General features: G+C 35.2%; 2 protein-coding genes across 5 annotated transcripts in view; one reads left to right on the top strand and one right to left on the bottom strand.

Annotated features, from left to right (window-relative positions):
- Window positions 1–8,238, top strand: part of klc1a (kinesin light chain 1a) — a 41,205-nt gene extending 32,967 nt beyond the window's left edge. For 2 of the 4 annotated variants that reach the window (XM_067385904.1, XM_067385903.1), the window contains exons 15-17: window positions 555–685; window positions 3,335–3,398; window positions 5,872–8,238. In XM_067385904.1, the coding sequence (XP_067242005.1) occupies window positions 555–685; window positions 3,335–3,398; window positions 5,872–5,937 (261 nt within the window). In that variant the 3' untranslated portion in view covers window positions 5,938–8,238. Of the gene's footprint in view, window positions 1–554; window positions 690–3,334; window positions 3,399–5,871 lie in introns of those variants that run through there. The other 2 variants (XM_067385905.1, XM_067385906.1) reach the window with 2 other exon arrangements.
- A 2,181-nt stretch (window positions 8,239–10,419) lies between these two features.
- ttl (tubulin tyrosine ligase) lies at window positions 10,420–21,744 on the bottom strand. Its single transcript, XM_067385902.1, has 7 exons — window positions 21,087–21,744; window positions 20,035–20,113; window positions 19,192–19,424; window positions 18,962–19,097; window positions 18,564–18,833; window positions 16,743–16,886; window positions 10,420–13,952 (listed from the first exon to the last, which is right to left on the bottom strand). Exons 1-7 carry the CDS (start codon window positions 21,253–21,255, stop codon window positions 13,769–13,771), a joined length of 1,215 nt encoding a protein of 404 aa, XP_067242003.1. The 5' UTR covers window positions 21,256–21,744; the 3' UTR covers window positions 10,420–13,768.
- Between the last annotated feature and the right edge of the window lie 678 nt (window positions 21,745–22,422).

The following is a 22,422-nucleotide window of genomic DNA, read 5'->3' as shown; positions in this document are numbered from 1 at the left end:
GTCCTGACCAGCAAATATAATCTTATTTGCAATGAAAGTTTATATGATTCAAATATGGTTATTTGTATAAATAATTGTAAACGGTTAGTTACAAATGAAAATTGTCAGGAAATTTGCTTACCCTTATGTCAAATCAAACCAGTAAGACTTTTGATAATTTTTTAGGATGTAAATGAGGATATTTTTTAATATTCTCCCATAATTTTTAAACCTTTTAAAAAGTTCATAAAGACATCATAAAAGTAATCCATATGAATCAAGCAGTTGAATCCAAGTCTTCTGAAGAGATATGATTGCTTTAAGTGTTCGTCTTATAACTATATGACTTGGAATGAAAATCAGGCCAAGTAATTTATGACAGAATTTTCTTTTTCGGGTGAACTATCCTTTTTAAATGAACATAACCGAGGACCATATTTCCAGATCTAGGTAAGTGATCATTGTGCTTGAGTGTGTTTGAGGATGAGCTTGTGACAAAGGACAGTGCTCTCTTTCACTAATGTGCAGTATGAATAAGTATGTGTGGTTTTAATGCTGCAGCTTTCTGTTGGCAGGACGGCTCGGGCTCGTTGAAGCGCAGCGGTTCCTTTAGTAAACTACGAGCTTCTATTCGACGCAGCAGTGAGAAACTGGTCCGCAAGCTCAAAGGAGGAGGCTTACGAGAAAACGAACCCAAAAATCCTGGGTAACTATCACCACTTCCATCCCTATTTTCAGACAAAACCTCCCCTTTCCAACATCCCAAACCTTCCCACTACGGACTCAACAATGGGTAGGCGAATATGACACCGTGACCATTAAACAATATACATTGGAATAGCAACTTGAATGGCTGTATGGTTTGAAAACTGGGAAAGGGGTATCCCCTCAATCACACTTTTGGGAAGACATTTTTAAAATTATTACAATTGAGAACTCTGCAGTGAAGTAGATCTTGATGTGCAGGATTGAGCAGTTTAGGATCTTACAATTACACTCAGTATTTCTGTCTGGAATGATGTTATTAGACATTCTAAAAATAATTTAAATGTCATTGGGAGTCATAGACTGTAAATATGGAGAGCATGAAGTGAATTATAGTGAATGTCCCCATCTGAATTACTCTAAACACTGGATGACACCAAAAAAAGGGATTTTAAAGGGTTTATGGGACCGGCTTTATAGAATTATCTCTTTAATGCGAGGAAGGCAGGTGGTTTACTACATGGAGATGGGATTTTGCACACTGTGATGACGTTATAATGAAGGAAATATGCAAAGTCTTTCTCTTTCACTACCCAGTTTTAAGTGGATGAAGGGATTTGCTTGCTTTATTAACTGGGCTGTATTTTTTGCACATGTATAAACCTGCTTAACCCTCAATGACACATTGACATCTAACGTGACGGACGAACGACATTACGATGCAGTGTGTTCAGGACGGCTCACTGGGGTGCCTGTAGCATCTGATTTGCCAGATGTGACTAACTTTCTCTCCTTACCCTGTAAAATGCCATTTGTTTTTATTTATTCTTTGCATTTTAACTATATTTTCTGGTGTGTGTGTTATGATTACTTTGTTCATCTTTTATGCCTTTTTGCTCGGTGATTTTCTTGATGGCTTTTTGTGTCTGCTTGGATCTGTTTTTTATTTGAGGACTTTTATTACTTTGTGCTGTGTTGTACATTTGTTTAATTGAATAAACATTTCCATGCAAATTTGCTGTCTGCTGCATGCCTGTTTCCTCCATTTTCTGTCTTTTGGTTCCATTTGCTGTGTTATCCAATTTTTTTTTAACCTCTTTTCTCATCTTTAACCTTCTGTCTACCAATTCCCTGGCAAACATCTTTACTGTCCCTCTACAATGGACCCTTTTCACAGACTGTGATGATGAACCCCAGAAACATGAAAAGGGTCTGTTGCAGCTCCTTTTTGGTGTCTGTTTAGTGTATATAATTTTGTGCAATATTTGTTATAAAATCACCCTTTTCAGTCTTAAAAAAATAGTTTACCCAGAAATGAACATTTTGTCTTCATATACTCACCATCATGTCTTTCCAAGCCTGAATGATTTTCATCAAACGCCAACAAAAAATAAACATAAAGTAACTCTAAAAGTGGTCCGAATGTTCCAAGTATTCTAAATTCATACAACAGTTTTATGTGAAAAACAGACTGAAATTAAGATCACTTTTGCAGCGCTCAAAAATATCATTTTCCGCCTTTCATGTTCAAATTGGAGTGTCGTATTCAGTTACAATATATGCAAAAACCAATTGCGTGATGGCATCAGTGATGTCAAACTTGGTGTAATGCTTTTATTCATCATTTATAAATTTGAATGTGGAAAAATAGAAATACAGGTTTGAAACAACATGAGGGAGAGTAAATACAGACCCCCATCAGAGGATTGGACTGAAATAACTCAGCAGTAATATTACATTTTATTCTGTATGAGAATATTTATCTGTGAGTAATGAGAGAAGTGTCAAAAACAGGTGGCAGATGACTAACGTAACACACAGTGGCCACGTACACACTGTAAACTTATAGGAGTGACATTTAAACACTGGAGTGAATTCCCAAAATTATCGTTTTGTGTGTGTACGGAACACGACTCGCTCCTGAAATTGCGATGATTGACACTTGATAACCACAGCAACATTCTAGCATCTCTAAGTAATATTAGAGTGACCAAAGAAGTCTGTAAGGCTTTTTTATACAGTGCTCTCTTTTAAGTGTTGCCATGTCCACTTATTATAAGTATTTTCGGGCTGCTTGTTTGGGTTTGGTGCATAAAGTGATCCAAAAGTGGACAGGTGCTGGTCGTGATATTTCAGTCTTGTTCTCAATATAAAGCATTTGGATTTATTTTTTTATTATTATGGACTTGTTCTTGTTTGCTGTTTTTCTACCAAGATCTGGCAACATGAATGAGTCAAAGCTTGTACCTCCATACCTGTGGGGCTTTTCTTTTTTTTTTTTTTTTTGCACATATACAAGAGAGACACATCCATGATGCACATTTAAATTCATTATTACTAGTTGTTCAGTTCGGTTCAATACATACTGCATAGAATGTTTGTAAATGCATTCACTCCTGTAAATTACTGATCACTCTGTACAGAACAGGATTGAGCACTAAATGATTTATCTGCAGTGTGTACATGGCCAGTATGTCATTGCATGTCTTTCCACTGTGGTGTTTTTATCTTAGTCCACATTATAAAGTAACATCATTGAGTGAAAGTTGCTTTTCCATGTTTTAACCCACACATTCCCATCCCTCCGTGACCCTTCACACCTGCCCTTTGACCTAACTGACCTGCTTGCATGTGGCTCTCTCGGATGCAGCATGAAGAGGGCCAGCTCTCTTGGAGTTCTCAACGTCCCGGATAAACCTGTGGGAGAACTCAAAGTAAGACAACATCTTTCTTTCCTGCTCTTCCTCTCTCCTGACAGCTTTCTCCTCAGTTTCCAACTCAGTCTGTTCTTGCTGTCTGTCTCCATCTTGTATATATTTATCTTTCTGTCTCTCAATTCCTCCTGCTCTCTTTATTTTTTCTGGCCCATCTGTCTAGCACTTTACTGTCTTTCAGTCTCACACTGTTGGACTCTTTTGAGGGCATCTATTATCAGCACACCCACAGCTCTATCATTACCATATTAACTCACATTAATTAACTGTATGTGTGAGATCTCACAGCGGTCACAGACTAACGCATTTGATTATGTTGATTAAAATCCCCAGTAATAACTACTGATGGTCTTGGGTTATAAGCAAACACTTTGTTAGGAAAAAATCCTGAAGTTCAGCTAATACATTGATCAGTGTCACCTCAAAAATAGTATTTCACATGATCTTTTTTAAGTCTTTTTTTTTTTTTTTTTTTTCAGTTCTTTGGTGTGAATCTATAGAGTCTTTAAGGACACTGTGAAATGAAATTTTTGTGAGTTTTAGTCCATGTAAGCTTTTCAGCTATCTATATGCTAACCAGTGTTGGGGTAACTAGAGTTATGTAATCAGATTACTTTTTTCAAGTAACTAGTAAAGTAATGCATTAGGCTACTTTTACATTTACAACAAAATATCTTATTTTTACTGTTTCAAATAAATAACACAAGTTACTTTGTTTTCCCATGTATTGACTGACAGCTAACCTGTCCCCATGTTGAGAGAAATCGAGTGTAAACATGATGGTTATTGTAGTTCTACACTAAATGTGAGCATTTACTCATCTCACTTGCAAAAAAGTATTCCTCAAAATGAATCAGTATTCCTCAAAATGAATAAAAACTGTGAAATGCAATCTCAGAATATTGCACAAACCTGTAATAAACAAATAAGCAAGCCCAGGCCATGTGAGAAAAAGTAACGCAAAAGTAATGTAATGCATTACTTTCAATAAATAGTAACTAATACAATTAGTTACTTTTTTAGGGAGTGACACAATATAATAATGCATCCCCCAACACTGATGCTAACATACTCATACAAGTTTTATTACATTTTGGAAGACTGTTGAAATGTACGGTCTGTCTATTTTTAGGAAAATGCATCAGAAACATAAATATCTCATTGTGTTTTCATTGGAGTGTCTAGCTTTTTGATCTATCAAATTCTTAGAATGTGAATGCTCCTCCCCTTAATACCCCCGTTAACAACTAGCATTAGCAAGTAGCAAATCATTGTTTACAGTGTTGTTAACTAAACCTAAGGTGTGCCGGACATTGCAACCCGATCTTACGGCAATTCGTACTTATTATGAGGTGGCTAATACGTACGACCTTACTCATACGAATTTGGACGTTTTTTTGCTAAATCGTACTTATTATATGAGTTGCCAAATCCGTCTGAATTTGTACGAATGACCTACCCTAAACCCCGCCCCTAAACATACCCATCACTGGGGTTTAGACAAATCATATAAATTCGTACGAGTGACGTCGTACGAATTAGCCACCTCGTAAAATACGTACGAATTGGTCGTGAGACATTGCATACTGCCTGAGTAAGTACATTTGGTGAACAAGCTTTAGTATGGATGGTTTGTAGTGTAAATGAAATCCAGACATACATTTGGAATGACATGGTTCTTTCATGACTGTAACTGATGAACTGTCCACAGCTATTTGATGTTTATTTATTTAGAGAATCTTTCCTTTAAAATTACATTGAATTCAGCTATTTTTGTCCTGTGATTTTTAATAAAAAAAGTTTTGTTTGTAGGGCTGCACAACGATTAATCGTGATTAATAGTTTGCAAAATAAAAGTCTGTGTTTACGTAATAAATGTGTGTTCTGTGTATAATAATTATGTATATATAAATACATACAAATGTATATTTAAGAAAAATGTTATTTCTATATAAAATATATATATATATATATATATATATATATATATATATTTTATTTATTTATACATTCATATATTTCTTAAATTTATACATGTATGTGTGTTTATTTATATATACATAATTATTATACACAGAACACACACATTTATTATGTAAACAGACTTTTATTTTGCAATCACTATTAATCCTTGTGCAGCCCTATTTTTGCAAAAATGAATTTACATAGACAATGAAACATTTTTCAGCCAAACTTAAACTTGTGTTTGTTAAACAGTTAAAACAGTTTAACAGTTGCCCCTAACACTATGTCCTGGCAAAATATCAACTAATACAATTTTAATGTCTGAATTGATAATGGGATTAAAAGGTATAAAATGTAAAATAGACTGCACAAAACAAAGCTACGGTATGCAAGTAAGGGTTCAGTTTACAAGAAGATGTTCGTTTAAAACATATCTTGACGGTGACCTTACCTTTTTTTCACCTCCTTCAGGATCTCTTGAGCTCAGTTTACTGCATCTTTCTTACAGGAACGAAATTATCGTCTAAGGCAGATGCGGGACCTGAGTTCCAGTCACACTGACCTGGCGCATTGAAGGTCTGCTGTTGGATGTCCCAAATGAAGAGAGGTACTAAGAGGTCTCATCATCTGGCTGACCTAAGCTGTTTAGACAGGACTACCTTATCCTGAGGTTACTTTTGCTCTCGAGTCTCTGTATATGTATTTAATTTCTGGTAAGTTAGCTGTAGAAATGACAACTGATGTAAAGAGGCTAAACCAGAACCAAAGTGCACAACAAATTTGAGATTATCATGTTCTGCAAAAATCTGAAAATAGGTATTTGGGCTCAGGTTGAGACTAGACACTCTAATGGCATTTTTTGCTGCTTTCATTTGATTTATTTTTCTTTGTTTTATTTTCGAGATGTACTTTGATGCTTTTTTTGAAACCAACAACTATAGGACCGTTTTTATTAAGGATTATAGTGACTTAAGTAACGGAGGTGTGCATATTTGTGTGTTTATAGTAGTTTTTGTCCCTCTTTGTGACTTAATATTCTGCCACTGACGACTTTAATGTTGTTTATACCTTGAGTTACACCAGAGGACCATAATGCATCTGTAAAGTACTGATACAATCAAACTTATTCCCTTGATAAAGTGAGAACTGCACCGTGTTAATGAAGGTCTATGTTTACATGAGTGATGGTTCAATGATGCACATTTTCTTATTGCTTTTGAGAAGTTGGAGGGACAGGCCTTATTTTTTATCTGGTTTATAACAGGAGAAAAAGATTTTAGATGGTTTACGCTGACGTGGTTACATAAGAATGTGGATTAAACCTCAGGACTGAACGAACAGATTCAGTATGCAAAGTAACACTGCACTTTGAATGATCTCATAGGATAATGTTACACTTTTCAAGCCATTAAATGTTACAAAACTAAATTGAGTTGTTTACCTCGGTTTTATCGCTTGCATTTGGTAATTATTTCAATGTTTTGACTGGTTTCTTACACCACCATAACATTTGCTAGTGAATATTGCAAGTTTTCATGAACAATGACTACAGGAAGCCTTTGTCTTTCTGTAATTTGTGAGGTCTGTTATCTCACATGGAGTACTGCTACTCCAGATAAACATGCACTGGAATATGAATTCTGTCCCCTGATGTTTAACTATAGTACCTGTTTGAAAGCAAGTGTGCCTTGTTGTGAGTGCCTCAGGCAGGTTCTTACTAATGAATGTGGAAGTTATTGATTTTGTGTATGACGACAGAACAGTTTGAGCTCCTTAAGGTCAGATGTAAGTCAGGATTTTACAAGGTAAATAATTTTTAATACTGTGGTCAAATAAAAGCCCAATATATATCAGTGTATCGTGTCATGGATTTATGCTAATATTGTGTACTGCTCAACTGGCCTTCTTGAATTTGTTTCTACTCTTTTTGTTTTCTGTATCCATTTAACACCTTCCTAATAACCTTTCTATTGGTGTAATATATTATATTACTGCCTGATGCAGTAATGAATTCATCATATGTGTGTGTATCAGTGTTTTCTCTGTAAAATTCTCTGCATTGTGACAATGTGCAATAGGGTAGCTGCTGTGTGTTGGGTGGATTTGATCTCACACCCAATGTTTTACTGACAAAAGCTGGAATATTTGCTCGGCTTGTGTGTTTCAGTTGTCTTTGTACTCTAAATGAATAAATATATCACTTGCATTTTTATACATACTTGTTTTACTTCACTAATTTGAGCTTTGCTACACACTTGTGGGACTAAATGTGCCCTTCACGTGTTTGAATTTCATTTTCAGACTGTTTATGTGCGATTAAATACGTTTTTTGACTGTTGATCAGTTTGTGTTGTTCTATTTGGCTGTTATTTTAATTTTTTTTGAGAACGGGGTTACAGATGTGGCACTCGCTCCCTTAAGTCAAATGTTTTTAATGCTAAATCCATATGCAGTTGCATAGTATTTGCATTTTGTAACCCTAAAATGCAGGCTAGGACTCAAGAGGTTCCAATTAAATTGACCTATATGCCGTCAAAAATATTATTATAAAATTAAGGACAAAACCTGTGTGTAGTAGCAGGGACTGTTGTGACCTGTATAACCCTGACATATTTATTTTTGTGGTTTTTGATGTTGCATTTCTACTGTCTGTCTCTGTCTTCTACAACTTGTGTTCACTGTTTTGTATTTTGTTGTATGTGTATGTTTGTGTGTGTATCCTGCATTTCGCACTGGACTCATGTATCTTCCACTTTCTCAGGCTGCCGCTGTGCTGGCTAAACTGCATTTACTGCCGTGTTTGTGGTGATGTGTTGCTCTGAATATCATATGGTATAGTGTACATACTTGAATAAAGACAACAGAAGTACTCTACTACTCTAAGATTGTGTGGGTTTTAGTTCCCCCTGTTGGAGAGTCGAGTGGTTTCAGAACTTTTTCCAGCCATTCTATGTATTATCTTCTTTATGGGGTTTAGTTGGCCTATGGCTGATATAGATATGCATTTTAAATTTTTTATATTTATTCTCACACTTTTAGGTGTCTTTACTGTGTACTTGCATTTAAAAAATGTAGGTACAATATACTTGATGTGTTCATGTCATGAAAAACATGTAATCAGGGTGTTTTTAATAAGTATATACGTTTTTTATAAGTGTTTTAGTATGTACACAATAGTGCTTTGTATCAAATTCTAGTTCAAATGTTAGTACATAGCAGTTAAAGACACTTAAAGGGTTAGTTCACCCCAAAATGAAAATTCTCTCATTAATTACTCACCCTCAAGTCGTTCCAAGACTTTTGTTAATATTCAAATAAATCAAAATCTTGTTGATGACAGAATGCGGTTAGATTTCCTTCCATCACTTCCTTCGCAACTGATACTTTGACACTTCAAAAAGGTCATAAAGAGATCGGAAAACTTTTTTATGATGGACATTTTTAATTTAGGCCTTTACTCACATATAAACTTTGATCAGCGAACTAACAGTTCGCTCAGGCGAACATGAATGACGCACAAGAACGAACCTCTTGTGGAAGCTGAACTGCGTAATACACACATGAATGAACCTCATTGTTTACGCAGCACATTTGAGCAGAATTTTTAACATCAAGTGGGACCATCTTACCTGGAACACAACAGGGAAGAGAAAATAATTTTATTAAAGCTGGTGTAATTTTTTTTGGTTAAAAATGATCCAAAATCAATTTGAGCAATTACATAACCAGCCAGTGTTCCAAATAGGGCTGTCAAATGATTAATCACGATTAATCGCATACAAAATAAAAGTTTGAGTTTGCCTAATATATGTGTGAGTACAGTGTGTAATTACTATGTATATATAAATACACACAAATTAATATATATATTTAAGAGAAATATCTTATGTACAACATACTTTTATTTATATATAATATCAATTATATAAAAATATAAATACATATATTTGTAAATATTTCTCAAATATATACATGAATGTGTTTGTATTTATATATACATAATTACACACAGTACTCACACATATATTAGGCAAACTCAAACTTTTATTTTGTATGCGATTAATCCTGATTAATCGTTTGACAGCCCTAGTTCAAAACTATCTCCTTACCTTAGCCCAATTCACAATGGTAAGCTTGTAATAATGTTTTATAATAAAATCGGTACTGGTGGGTTTCTGCGGGAAATTCGAGCACGCAGCCGTTCGTCTTTGCGTCATTATGTCACATCTGTAAACCGAAAGAATGAGTCCCAGCTAGTAGGCTGTATGTGAGGATGCTAATAGCATTTATAGTGTTTTCTCACAGCAGCTAGAATAATTAAACTTATCATTTTGATGGTGAATTGTAATCCAGAAAGGTCCAAATGACAATGATCAGTGACAACTGGACTTCAGACTGCGGAGTGGCTACAGAAATTGAAATCTACAGTTAATGCTAATACACACTAAATACACATTATGCAATGCTGGTGTTTTTAACATTAACAATTTGAGAACAAATCATTTGCACAGTTTGGTGTGATCCAAGCTAAGCGATTTTTAGATTTAATCACCATTGTCAGCGTGATTTATGCTTTTTTTTCTCAGAACAAAAGTGGCAGATTTATTACTTTTTCAGATGACGTTTTCCAGCGAAAATTCTTATTTTGGTCATACTTCCAAGACGTAGAATCTCTGATTCCAAAGTACAGCATCACCGATGATGTGACTGACAGCAAGTATTAGATTCATCTGAGGAGCCATGCTAATGCACAACCCATGTAAAGATGATAATTCAGCAAATAACTGCAATCGCTGGTTTCAAACAGAGATGGCGACAAAGAGGCAAATTATACAGTCTGCAGCTTTAAATATTGTACCATTAACGTATTGCACATGACAGAAACTACAGGTACTTGGATTGGGAACTACTTCAGAGCTGTAGAGAATAATGGTAAGGAATAAACAGGCTTTATGCAAAAATAATGAGGATAAATATTGCATTAGTCAAGTTCACAATATGTTCATTTTCTAGACTAAATGTCAATGTAGTATTTAGGACACACATTTATTGCACAGGATGGATGCTTTTATTTGAACAACTTAAATACTTTTTAGGCTTTTACTAATCCAACATAAATTACATTATTTATTTTCAGATGGTCTGAACAACAGTAACAAATACAGCAAACTAGACTAATAATAACATACATTGCATTGATCTTTCCTCAGATACAGGAGGAAATCTATTACAACAGCATTCCCATGTTTCACAACTTAAATCAAACAAGTAATGTTCATTTGACAGTCATATTCCAAGCAGCTGTGAAGATATTTAAACAGACATCTTTGGCTAGATGATGTTTTCCCTCATTCAGGCTACATACAACTGTCTTCAGTTTTCTTTAACAAAAATTCAAAGACTGTACAGCAAAGTCTTCATGTAAAAATTAGACACAGACAGACATTACATATAAGACAATAAGCAACGCAAAGATGCATAAAAAAAACTTGGATAACTGCTCTTAATAGTAGTGTTGATGATCGCAAAAAAGCTGGCCTTTCCTTCAATACTTTTTCATTCTATTTAAACTCCTTAAATTTAAGTCCTTCCTCTTTCACCAATCAACATTAATACTGATATCTGAATATCACACATTCAACCTTAAATTGCTGCTTTCTTCTTAATCTACTTGCCTGTCATCTACATCACAGTCTACAGGTCAAGCCATCAGAGTCTGCTGTTAATGAACCACACCAATCACAGGACCTCAGTCATATCTGCATGCACAGTAAGATGAAAGGTCATAAACCTGCGCAGATTACGTTTGGAGAAATGACATTTAATGACTACCGGTGCACACAAACCGACTGATAATCAACCCGTATTGTGTGCTAAAAAAATCCAAAGAAATCTTTTGCAGCTTTGCTAAGCATAAACCATTTCAACAGTACAGAAATATAAAACAAGAGTAGAAATAATGCATTCATCTTAAAGGAATGGTTCACCTAAAAATGAGAATGGCCTGATTATTTACTCACCAATGGAACTGAATGAACACTGAACTAACTTCAGCTGAACAATGACACTATGTTCTTCTAGATCTGCTGTACAGCCAAATGAACTCTGTTTGCATCATTGAATCATTTCCCTTTTGCCAGCTTTGAAGCAATCTGTATTGTATAAAGCGCTATATAAATAAAGGTGACTTGACTTTCTTTCCTCAGGCGAAGAGAAATTAAAGGGTTAGTTCAGCCAAAAATGAAACTTCTGTCATTAATTACTCACCCTCGTGTCGTTCCATACCCGTAAGACCTTCATTCATCTTCGGAAAGATGTTTTTGATAAAATCCGATGGCTCAGCGAGGCCTGCATCGCCAACAATAACACTCCCTTTTGTCTAGAAAGCAAAGACATATTTAAAACAGTTCATGTGACTACAGTGGTTCATCCTTAATATTATAAAGCGACGAGAATACTTTGTGCGCCAAAAATAACAAAATAACGCCTAAATCGCGCTTCTAACCACCAATTCGAAACTAAAGATTTGTTAAGCTTCGAAGCTTCATGAAGCAGTGTTTTGAAATTGCCCATAACTAGATATTGTCGAATAAAGTCGCTGTTTTGTTATTTTTGGTGCACGAAACGTATTCTCATTGCTTAATAATAAAGTTGAACCACTGTAGTCACATGAACTGTTTTTAATACGTTTTTAGTAGCTTTCTAGGCATTGAAAAAGGGAGTGTTATTGCTGGAGATGCAGGCCTTACTGAGCCATCAGATTTGATCAAAAATATCTTAATTTGTGTTCCAAAGATGAGCGAAGGTCTTACGGGTGTGGAATGACATAAAGGTGAGTAATAAATGACAGAATTTTAACCCTTTTAAGGCTTTGGAGGAAAACATTCCAGGATTTTTCTCCATCTAATGCTCAACGTAGACCATTTTTAATGGTCCAAAAACCATATTTAAGCAGCTTCAAAGGCCTCCACACGACCCCAGCCAACTTCCCTAGCGAAATGATCACTCATTTTCAGAAAAAATAAAAATGATATACTTTCGAACTTTTGTGGAGCCCTTTGAGGCTGCCTAAATATGGTTTTGGACCATCAAAAATGGTCTACTTTGAGCAACATTCCCTTGCATTAAATGGAGAAAAATCCTGGAATGTTTTTCCTCAAAGCCTTCATTTCTTTCGGCTGAGGAAAGATATACATCTTGGACAGCCTTGGGGTGAGTAATAATCAGGAAATGTTCATTTTTGGGTGAACAATTCCTTTATGTAAAAACTTAATTTTCTCTAGGTATGTAAAAAGAGCCTTGTTTTCAACATGCTTTGACATGCAACATCTCAGTCCACCAAAGGTTTAGTCATTCAGAAACTCTTGACACAGTTTGGAATGAACAAAATAACTATTGCAAATAACTATTATCAGTTGTCTATGAATAGTAAGTGATGAGTCGTGAATGTTCATGACAACACAAGCAGAAGGCAGTGCTTCCCCAATTCCCAGATGTTCTTGATTGCCTGTCACGAAGTAATTATGAACCTAAAATGTGTCTGTACAAACAATAACAGAATCAGTGGGAAGACTAAATCTGGTCTCACTGGACAGAACAGTAACAATGCAAACAGATTATCTTCTGCTACTTCTACCAAATACTGTCTTGTAGACATCACAACAATGTACACTACACTGCAAATCATAAATATCTGAATCCGAGAAAGACTCTTTTGTGGTTTAAAAACCATTTAGTACACTGAAGATAATAGCACAAAACGCACACAAGAATCTAATAGATAATACGGTTGATGGGACACATACAGACGTACAAAAGGCCAGACAAGCTTGTGGAAGTTAGTGTTGACAGAATGTGAATATGTAAGGCACTAAAGTCTCAAATCCATCCTCCGTTACATCAAGGTGCCTGGGAAAGTCCTGAGGAGTCTTTTTGACGCAACAGATCTGGGGCATAGAGGAGCTAAACCCTCTTTGGTTTCCACTCCTCCTTCAAATGTGCGCTTGCAAATTCAAGTCTTTAAATCACGTAAGTGTTAAACTCCTGGACAAACATAGTCTCGATTATCAGTGTGCATGCTTGGCTTTAGAAACAAATCGCTCTTTTCTGGGTAATGCTACACTGGTATGTGCACGATTATCCTCACCTTCCGGTCTTTACTTTGGAAACTCGTGCTCTCTATGGACTCTTCTGTGTTTGCTTTAGAAATGATGGATGGAAATGTGAACAGGAGGACGCCGGATACAGAAGTGACCCCATGTACCTTCTGTCCTCTTCAGACAGAGATAAAACCCTTGTATGTTCAGCCCCAAGATCAGGTTAAGCCTCTCAGATTGGATGATGTTTTCAGGCAGGACTATGGGGACGGGGTTTGTATGGCAAAAGCAGCATCTCGCAACAGCAATTTATAGTTTGATGAATGGGCCGAACTGATGGGGCGCTCTGATCTTGGGTGAGGAGCAGGAGTTGGTGGAAAGAGATGGAGAAGTGGAGAACGGAGGCGAGGATGAGAGAGCATCTGCGCTCAGAGAGAACACTGTGGAGATGGCCACGTCCACAATGCCTTGACATAGCTCAGGGTAGAGTTTCCTACAGGAGAGAAACTTTAATATCAATATTAAACATTTTAACTTCATGACATAAGAAATAATTGTAGGAAAAAAAGGTTTAGCATCTGCAACCATTGTCCAAAATGTTGTTGATTTAATAGTGACGCAAAACATTCGGAAAGAGAATACATTTGGATTTTTGCTGAATGAGAGAGTAACATGAGCACAGTGTTGGGGTAACACATTATAAGTAATGCAAGTTACGTAATCAGATTACTAGGTAACCACTAAAGTAATGCATTACTTTTAAATTTATAGCAAAATATCTGAGTTACTTTTTTAAACAAGTAACGCAAGTTACTGTGTTTTCCCATTTACTGACCAACACCTTTCCTGTCTCCATGTTGAGAGAAATCAGGAGTAAGGTGTTGTGTGCGCTGTGTAAACGAGATGGTTCTAGCCTAAATGCGCACATGCATTCACTCATCTCGCACAAAAACAGATTCAGTATTCCTCGATATGAATAACAACAATGAAATTCAAACTCAAATAATATGCAAACCTGCAATTATTAAATATGTTAAATAATACAAATATACTTTATGTATTTAATCTCACTTTATTAACCAACGTCTTACGTGCTTACCTTTGATAGTCCAATTCAACCATTCTAATAAGCAAAAATGACAAGATAAACATCACATTTGTGTTTCTTTTTTGTTTTGTTTTTTTTAAAGGTGCCCTAGAACTTTTTTTAAAAAGATGTAATATAAGTCTAAGGTGTCCCCTGAATGTGTCTGTGAAGTTTCAGCTCAAAATACCCCATAGATTTGTTTTTTTAATTAAGTTTTTTAACTGCCTATTTTGGGGCATAATTAGAAATGAGCCGATTCAGGGTGTGTGGCCCTTTAAATCTCGTGCACCACGCCCCAAGAGCTCATGCTTGCCTTAAACAACATAAAAAAAGTTCAAACAGCTAATAAAACCCTCAAAATGGATCTTTATAAAGTGTTCGTCATGCAGCATGTGACTGTGTAATCGCGTAAGTACAGTGTTTATTTTGATGTTTACATTTGATTCTGAATGAGTTTGATAGTGCTCCGTGGCTAACGGCTAATGCTACACTGTTGGAGAGATTTATAAAGAATGAAGTTGTGTTTATGAATTATACAGACTGCAAGGGTTTAAAAAATGAAAATAGCGACGGCTCTTGTCTCTGTGAATACAGTAAGAAACAATGGTAACTTTAACCACATTTAACAGTACATTAGCAACATGCTAACGAAACATTTAGAAAGACAATTTACAAATATCACTAAAAATATCATGATATCATGAATCATGTCAGTTATTATTGCTCCATCTGCCATTTTTTGCTATTGTCCTTGCTTGCTTATCCAGTCTGACTATTCAACTGTGCACATCCATATGTTCTAATACCTTTCATAATGTTGGGAACATGGGCTGGCATATGCAAATATTGGGGGCGTACACTGTTACGTAACAGTCGGTGTTATGTTGAGATTCGCCTGTTCTTTGGAGGTCTTTTAAACAAATGAGATTTATATAATGAGGAGGAAACAATGGAGTTTGAGACTCACTGTATGTCATTTCCATGTACTGAACTCATGATATTTAACTATGCCGAGGTAAATAAAATTTTTGAATCTAGGGCACCTTTAAATAAAAATGTTGAGCTTTGTTCTCCTGCACAGCTGAAAGGTTTGTTTGAGCTGCGCCCTCTTCTGTATAGGCATGAATTTGCATTTCCTTCAGCCTGGAGCTTATTCATTTAACATTTGCCAAAAGTAGAACCTTTTTTTGTTAATAAAAAACAAACAAGCAAGCCCAGCCCAGGTGAGAAAAAGTAACACAAAAGTAACATAACATTACTTTCCATAAAAAGTAACTAAGTAATGCAATTAGTTACTTTTTTAGGGAGTAACACAATAAAAATACGCATTACTTTTAAAAGTAACTTCCCCAACACTGCATAACCATATTTGAATAGTGCATTTCCCACATGCTGGAACTTTAAATAAATTAGTTAATTATATAATTAATGTTGTTTATAATGTATGCTACTATAATTTATGGTTGTTTTATACTACGGGGCTATTGAATGCTTTATTCTGATTGGTTGACCAACGTTCTAAGTTGTGCAATTATTTTCCAGTAAAGACACGGCTAAAGTAGTTCCAGGCAGGTCTTGACTGCATTACATTTCCAAATGACTTCGCCAAACGATTTCAGATATTTCAAAGGTTATTACAGCCTACAACAACAAAAGAACCAAAACCTACAAAACCTGACCAAGCAAATAAAAAATAAACAACGGGATAAAAATGATAAACCTTTTCTTTGTTTTCCCCATGAAATTGCACTTCATTATCTATGGCATGCTCGCTTTCTCTAGCTCTCTCTCTCCCATACAAACACACACACACACACAAACAGTACAGACACACACAGAAGGAAACAAATCTGAGTACAATGTGACTTGGGCAAGAAAATAAAAGTTGCTTGCCAGATGGGGAACTGCAGCATTACATGGTTTAAAATTAATTTTTAGAACAACAGTCTGTTAGATGTCATCATGTTGCAACTCACACTTCTTCTAACAACTTTACCTCGGTGTAAAATTTACCATCATATATTTAGCAAGGATATGCCTAAAGGGTTTTTTTTATCTCCCAAAACTCCTTGTGGTGACACACTGCATGTAGGAAACTTTATGCATTAACATACCAAATATAAATATGCTTTTCATATATTGAAAGAAACTAAAGCAAAACATTGTGGACATAACAAATGAGAAGAGTGTACTCACTGTGCACAGGCAGGAGCCCCGTTGATCTCAATTAGCCAGACTTTAAAGCTCTCATCCAGCATGAAGTCAAAGCCAAAGAGCTGGAAGCTCTGGTAGGACAGGTGCTTTGTGCTGATGGCTGGCTCGATGCATGTGAGACAGCTCCTGTTGAGACAAGCCATGGGATTTCAGAGGAATGTCACAGTTCGTTAGATTCATCCAGAAAAAATGCATATATTGGGGTGCAAAAATCTAAAATCTTAAAATCTGTTATTTTGCATTAAAAAATTTAAAATCTTTAACAAAAATATTGAAAGAGTTTTGAAAACTTTTAAAACAAAAGTTATGTAAAATTTGTAAGAAATAATTAAGATTCTGCACTAATTGTAGATGATTATCTTTTTCTATGAATGGTCAGATTTTTAGACAAACTTGTGAATTCCATGTCAGCTTGAGTGCTGCCAAAATTCATCTACATTTTTTATTATTATTTCTCAAAACTTTTCACTTAATTAAGTTGTGATACAAATGCAAGTGTTAACTTAAACAATTAAAAATATCATTTGTTAATTGAAATAAAGCTGAAATTGAATATAAATATCAGATTAAAACTTCTTTTAACAACTAGCTGAAAATAAGTTGAAGTACTAAAAATACTGTAACTAAAACTGAAAAAATTAAAGCTAAACAGAAATATTAAAAAAAAAATCAATAAATTGACAAAAATACATACAATTACTAAAAGCTAAATTAAAAATTAAAAATTATTTAAATTAAAACAGAAAATATAAAATTAAAGCTAATTCAAAATAATAATAAATATTATAGTAGCATATAAATAATACTAAAATAATACTGATTTGTTTGGAGAAAAATAAAAAATTATTTTCATTAGTAGTCTCAAACTTTTGGACCCCACTGAACATCTCTGACAAAATTATCTTTTGTGAAATATGTTTTGCGTTTTTCTACATGCATACTTATAGAACTCATTTGCAGGCACAGATAACATGCAATCATTAAAGGGTCAGTTCACCCAAAAATGAAAATTCTGTCATTTATTACTCACCCTCTTGTCATTCGACATCCGTAAGACCTTCTTTAATCTTCGGAACACAAATTAAGATATTTTAGTTAAAATCCGATGGCTCAGTGAGGCCTCCATAGGGAGCAATGACACTTCCTCTCTCAAGATCCATAAAGGTACTAAAAAAAAAATATTTAAATCAGTTCATGTGAGTACAGTGGTTCAATATTAATATTATAAAGCGACGAGAATATTTTTGGAGCGCCAAAAATAACAAAATAACGACTTTAGTAATGGCCGATTTCAAAACACTGCTTCAGGAAGCTTCGGAGCACAATGAATCTGTGTATTGAACGTGCTGTTCGGAGCGCCAAAGTCACGTGATTTCAACCATTGGCAGTTTGACACACGATCTGAATCATGATTCGACACACTGATTAATTTATGCTCCGATGCTTCCTGAAGCAGTGTTTTGAAATCGGCCATCACTAAATAAGTCGTTGTTATTTTTGGCGCTCCAAAAATATTCTCGTCGCTTTATAATATTAATATTGAACCACTGTACTCACATGAACTGATTTAAATATGTTTTTACTACCTTTATGGATCTTGAGAGAGGAAATGTCATTGCTCCCTATGGAGGCCTCACGGAGACATCGGATTTCAACAAAGATATCTTAATTTGTGTTCCGAAGATAAACGAAGGTCTTACGGGTGTGGAACGACATGAGGGTAAGTAATAAATGACAGAATATTCATTTTTGGGTGAACTAACCCTTTAAAAAATGTATTTTTATGGTGAATTTGAGGAGCACCTGATAATATGCTTGATCTGAGGTAAAATAGATGTTTCCATGGCAACATTGTGTGTGGTTAACAGGTACTGTCTGAACTCATCAAAGAACATCTCATTGCCCTCCTCATAGCGGCCGTAGTTCTGCGAATGCTCCTTCTGGATGCAGTGATTCGTCAGGTGGCTGGTCATATCCTGGAGATCTGAGCTGTTATAGGGCTCGGAAGACGTCCTCAACACACCCTCACGGTACAAGTAGATATTGTACTGATGGTCTACAAGCACCCAACTCCTACAGACAACAGAATATCCATCGACTTTAAAAGTACTTTGACTTAATTAGGATGGGACAATGCAGTTCCCGCTTTTCCATAATGGCATCAAAACATTCAGCACAAAGGATTATATAGCTCATCTTACCTTATATCAAATTTGCGATGTCCCGGCTCCAACAGCAGTGGTTTTTCCAGATACTTCTGAATGACATGCACTTGGCCTTGATTATCGATGAACTCTAGCAACTGGTTTGCATCATGAGATATCAATATACCTGCCCCTGAACAAAGATAGGGAAACTATTTATTCATACTAAGATTGCACTCTGGCATCTCTCTTTCAGTGTACCATTTTGGATCACTAAAGATTCGTACCTTTTGCACCTGCTGATGATTTGGCAATCCACACCGTTCCTTCTCCACTTTCCTTTCTGAAGTTATATGAAGCTAAGAAGACCTCTCGCTCATCTGTCTTTGGGTTGCTCTTCATGTGGCTGATGCCATTGGTGGCCGGGGCCACTGGGGTGTTGAGGTTGGTTGGGTATATGATGTAAGACTCAGGGAACCAGTTACAGGAGTCCTTTAACTCTGGACTGGTCTTGATAATCCTAAACATCATATATGCTTATATAAATATCAACAGAAGAGTTTATAAATCAATCAAAAGGAAAGTGTGCTTTGATGACATTACTTATAGGGTTAGTTGACATCTTCTTTCAGACTAACACAATCAGAGATATATTTAAAAATATCCTGTCACTTCCAAGCTTTATAATGGTAGTGAATGGCAATTTTGAAGCTCAAAAAAGTGCATCCATCCATTATAAAAATAATCCATACGGCTCCAGGGGGTTAATAAAGGCCTTCTGAAGTGAAGCGATGAGTTTTTGTAAGAGAAAAATCCATATTTAAAACTTTATAAACTAAAGTAACTAGCTTCCGGCAGATATTTGAAGCTTGGAAGAGCCAGGATATTTTTTAAATAGGCTATAAATAGGTTGTGTTCGTCTGAAAGAAGATAGTCATATACACCTAGGATGGCTTGAGGGTGAGTAAATCATGGGATCGTTTTCATTTTTGTGTGAACTATCCCTTTAAGTAAGCATTAGCTTAACAGTGTCATTCCTAAGATCATTTCAAAGCTCTCATTAAAGTCAATTATGGTCATACATTTGAATGGAAGGAAACTTCATGAATATGAATGAGTAAACCGCATACTTGACCAATGATGCTTTGCGACACAGTTTATCGGCTCCTCTGTAATAATTCACCAGCTGCATCAGTCCTGGTTCATGACCTGTAGAGGACACAGCAGGGTATCTGACACTGAAGTATCGAAATATTGAGCCGTGACAGCAGTGTCCTGCAGCTAAAAGTACTTTAATCAACATTTTTGTAGTTCAACACCAATAATTAAGTGCACACTACGACTAAATGTTTTTTTTAATTGTTTCTGAAAAATGTCTTTAATGTTCACCAAAGCTCGATTTATTCGCTCAAAATGCAGTAAAATCAGTAATGCTGTTACTTATAATTCCAATTTTAATATGTTTTAAAATGTAATATTTCTATGATGGCAAAGCTGAATTTTTAGCAGCATTCAGTGTCACATGATCCTTCAGAAATCATTCTAATATGCTGAATTTGGTGCTGTATTATTGGTGCTCAATTATTATTTGTAAATGGCTCTTAAATAGAAAGTTCAAAAGAACAACATTCATTTTAAATAGACATTTTATAAATGTCTTTACTATCACTTTTGATCAAATGCATAATTGCTAAATACAAATATTAATATTGCTGAATAATATGCTGAATATTATATATGGAATGCATGTATAAGTGTAAGGAAATGTGTATTTTAAGTATATATATATTATATATATATTATATATACTTAAAATATGCATGTCGTTATTAATTCATATATAAATATTTATAAAATACTGATATTAAAACTTATGTTGAAAAGTTAATATCAGTGTTATTACATGTTAATACACAGTAGCAGTGGTACAGATCCACAGAGATGAATTATAAAGCTGAATTTTTGTGATTATTGCTGCTGGACACACAGCAGTGCATTATTTTATCATGCATTATCATAAATCATAGTCTCCAAAAAGCATGGTGCACTGAAAATGAGCACGGGTTAGATGCAACTCGTAACTTTCAGTGAATGCTAACATATGTAAACAGCATTACAAAACAATCATATTATTATTGAATTTTGAATGCATGTTAAATATGCTGCTCTTGACATCATTTACCCAGTCGTCCAAAAGGCAGCCGATTTCTCTCTCCCAGCATTAAATTAAACCGAGGATTGTCCTTCTTCAGTCGTTTCCATTTTCCAGTAGAGGTGAGGATCTTGGCGACTTCAGCATACACAGTACTGTTGTCATCTCTCAAAACAAAAGTGTACATTGGTGAACTCATATTCCTCAGTCTTCTTCTGCTGACGATCACACACTAAGCTAGCCGACTAACGTTATCTGTATCCCAGCAAAGTAGACTGAAACCGGACATACATGACCTCACTTCTTAGTTGTTTTGGACAAATAAGAACAATATCTTTATAAGTAATAATCTACTCCGAAACGAAAAGCAGGGTCGGGCATCTGTACCCGCAGTCGCGTGGCCGGTGCGAGGACAGTGAACATTAGGGTGTGACTCTTACAGGATTTGTCTTCTGAATTCTCGCAGCTAACAGACTACGCTAGCTTCATCTGTTCCGATGATTGTCTATGAACAGGAATTATTAAAAAACCCAGTCCAGTAAAACTCCTGCTCAGTACAGAGTCCAAGAATAGAGGTCGACTATATATAGCTATGCATTTAATTCCTCGCTTCTTGTGTACTTCGTCTAGACAGTAGACATCAGTTTAAATCCCCAGTTGAAGCCTCTTTATCCCAACACACTCATGATGTGACGTGCCGCTGGGAGTGAACGCGCACACGCCGCACAGACTTGTGGGTATTGTAGTTTTATGTTACATTTACGTCACAACTGTGGTGATATTTAACGGCACGACTGATATTGTGGTTGATTAAATCAGTGTTAGCTACAAATAATTATTAACACATTACGTTGATCCTGTTTTGGCTTATATTCGAACAATTGTCATGATTTTCAGAGCTCAAATTATGGAAGGCCATTTTCACCACAGAAGAAAAAAATAACGTTTTGGTAAATCATAATTATCACATGAAAAAGTCATAATTATGACATCAAAGGTCGAAATTATGACTTACTAAGGCATAGTTTGATCTTAAAAGTCAAAATAATGAAGATAATTCTAAATATGACAATTTCGACTTTTTATCTCATAATTATGACTGTATTGATATAATTATGATTTACCAAAGCATGTTTCTTATGGCATAAATGGCCTTCCATAAAAAATGAGCAAATTTCTACCAGTTATGTTGAAATATCAGTTACAGTACTTTTTGTAAAAACATTGTGCAATATGTACATTCATATATAAAAATATGATAAAAATATAACAGAAAAATCTAACCGTCTACATGACTTGTAAATGTATTCATATATATATATATATATATATATATATATATATATATTTTTAATGTATAACAGTC

This window comes from Chanodichthys erythropterus, chromosome 5 (assembly GCF_024489055.1).
Source record: "Chanodichthys erythropterus isolate Z2021 chromosome 5, ASM2448905v1, whole genome shotgun sequence".
Classification (NCBI taxonomy): domain Eukaryota; kingdom Metazoa; phylum Chordata; class Actinopteri; order Cypriniformes; family Xenocyprididae; genus Chanodichthys; species Chanodichthys erythropterus.
The sequence above is the reverse complement of the archived record's forward strand: the minus strand, read 5'-3'. Positions and strand labels throughout refer to the sequence as shown.

Coding starts and splice junctions, on each gene's coding strand:
- ttl (XM_067385902.1), bottom strand. CDS start 21,255: ATGAGTTCACCAATGTACACTTTTGTTTTGAGAGATGACAACAGTACT. Junction 18,834..18,961: donor CATCGCAAATTTGATATAAG/GTAAGATGAGCT, acceptor TGTTGTCTGTAG/GAGTTGGGTGCTTGTAGACC. Junction 16,887..18,563: donor CAGATCAAGCATATTATCAG/GTGCTCCTCAAA, acceptor TTGTCTCAACAG/GAGCTGTCTCACATGCATCG.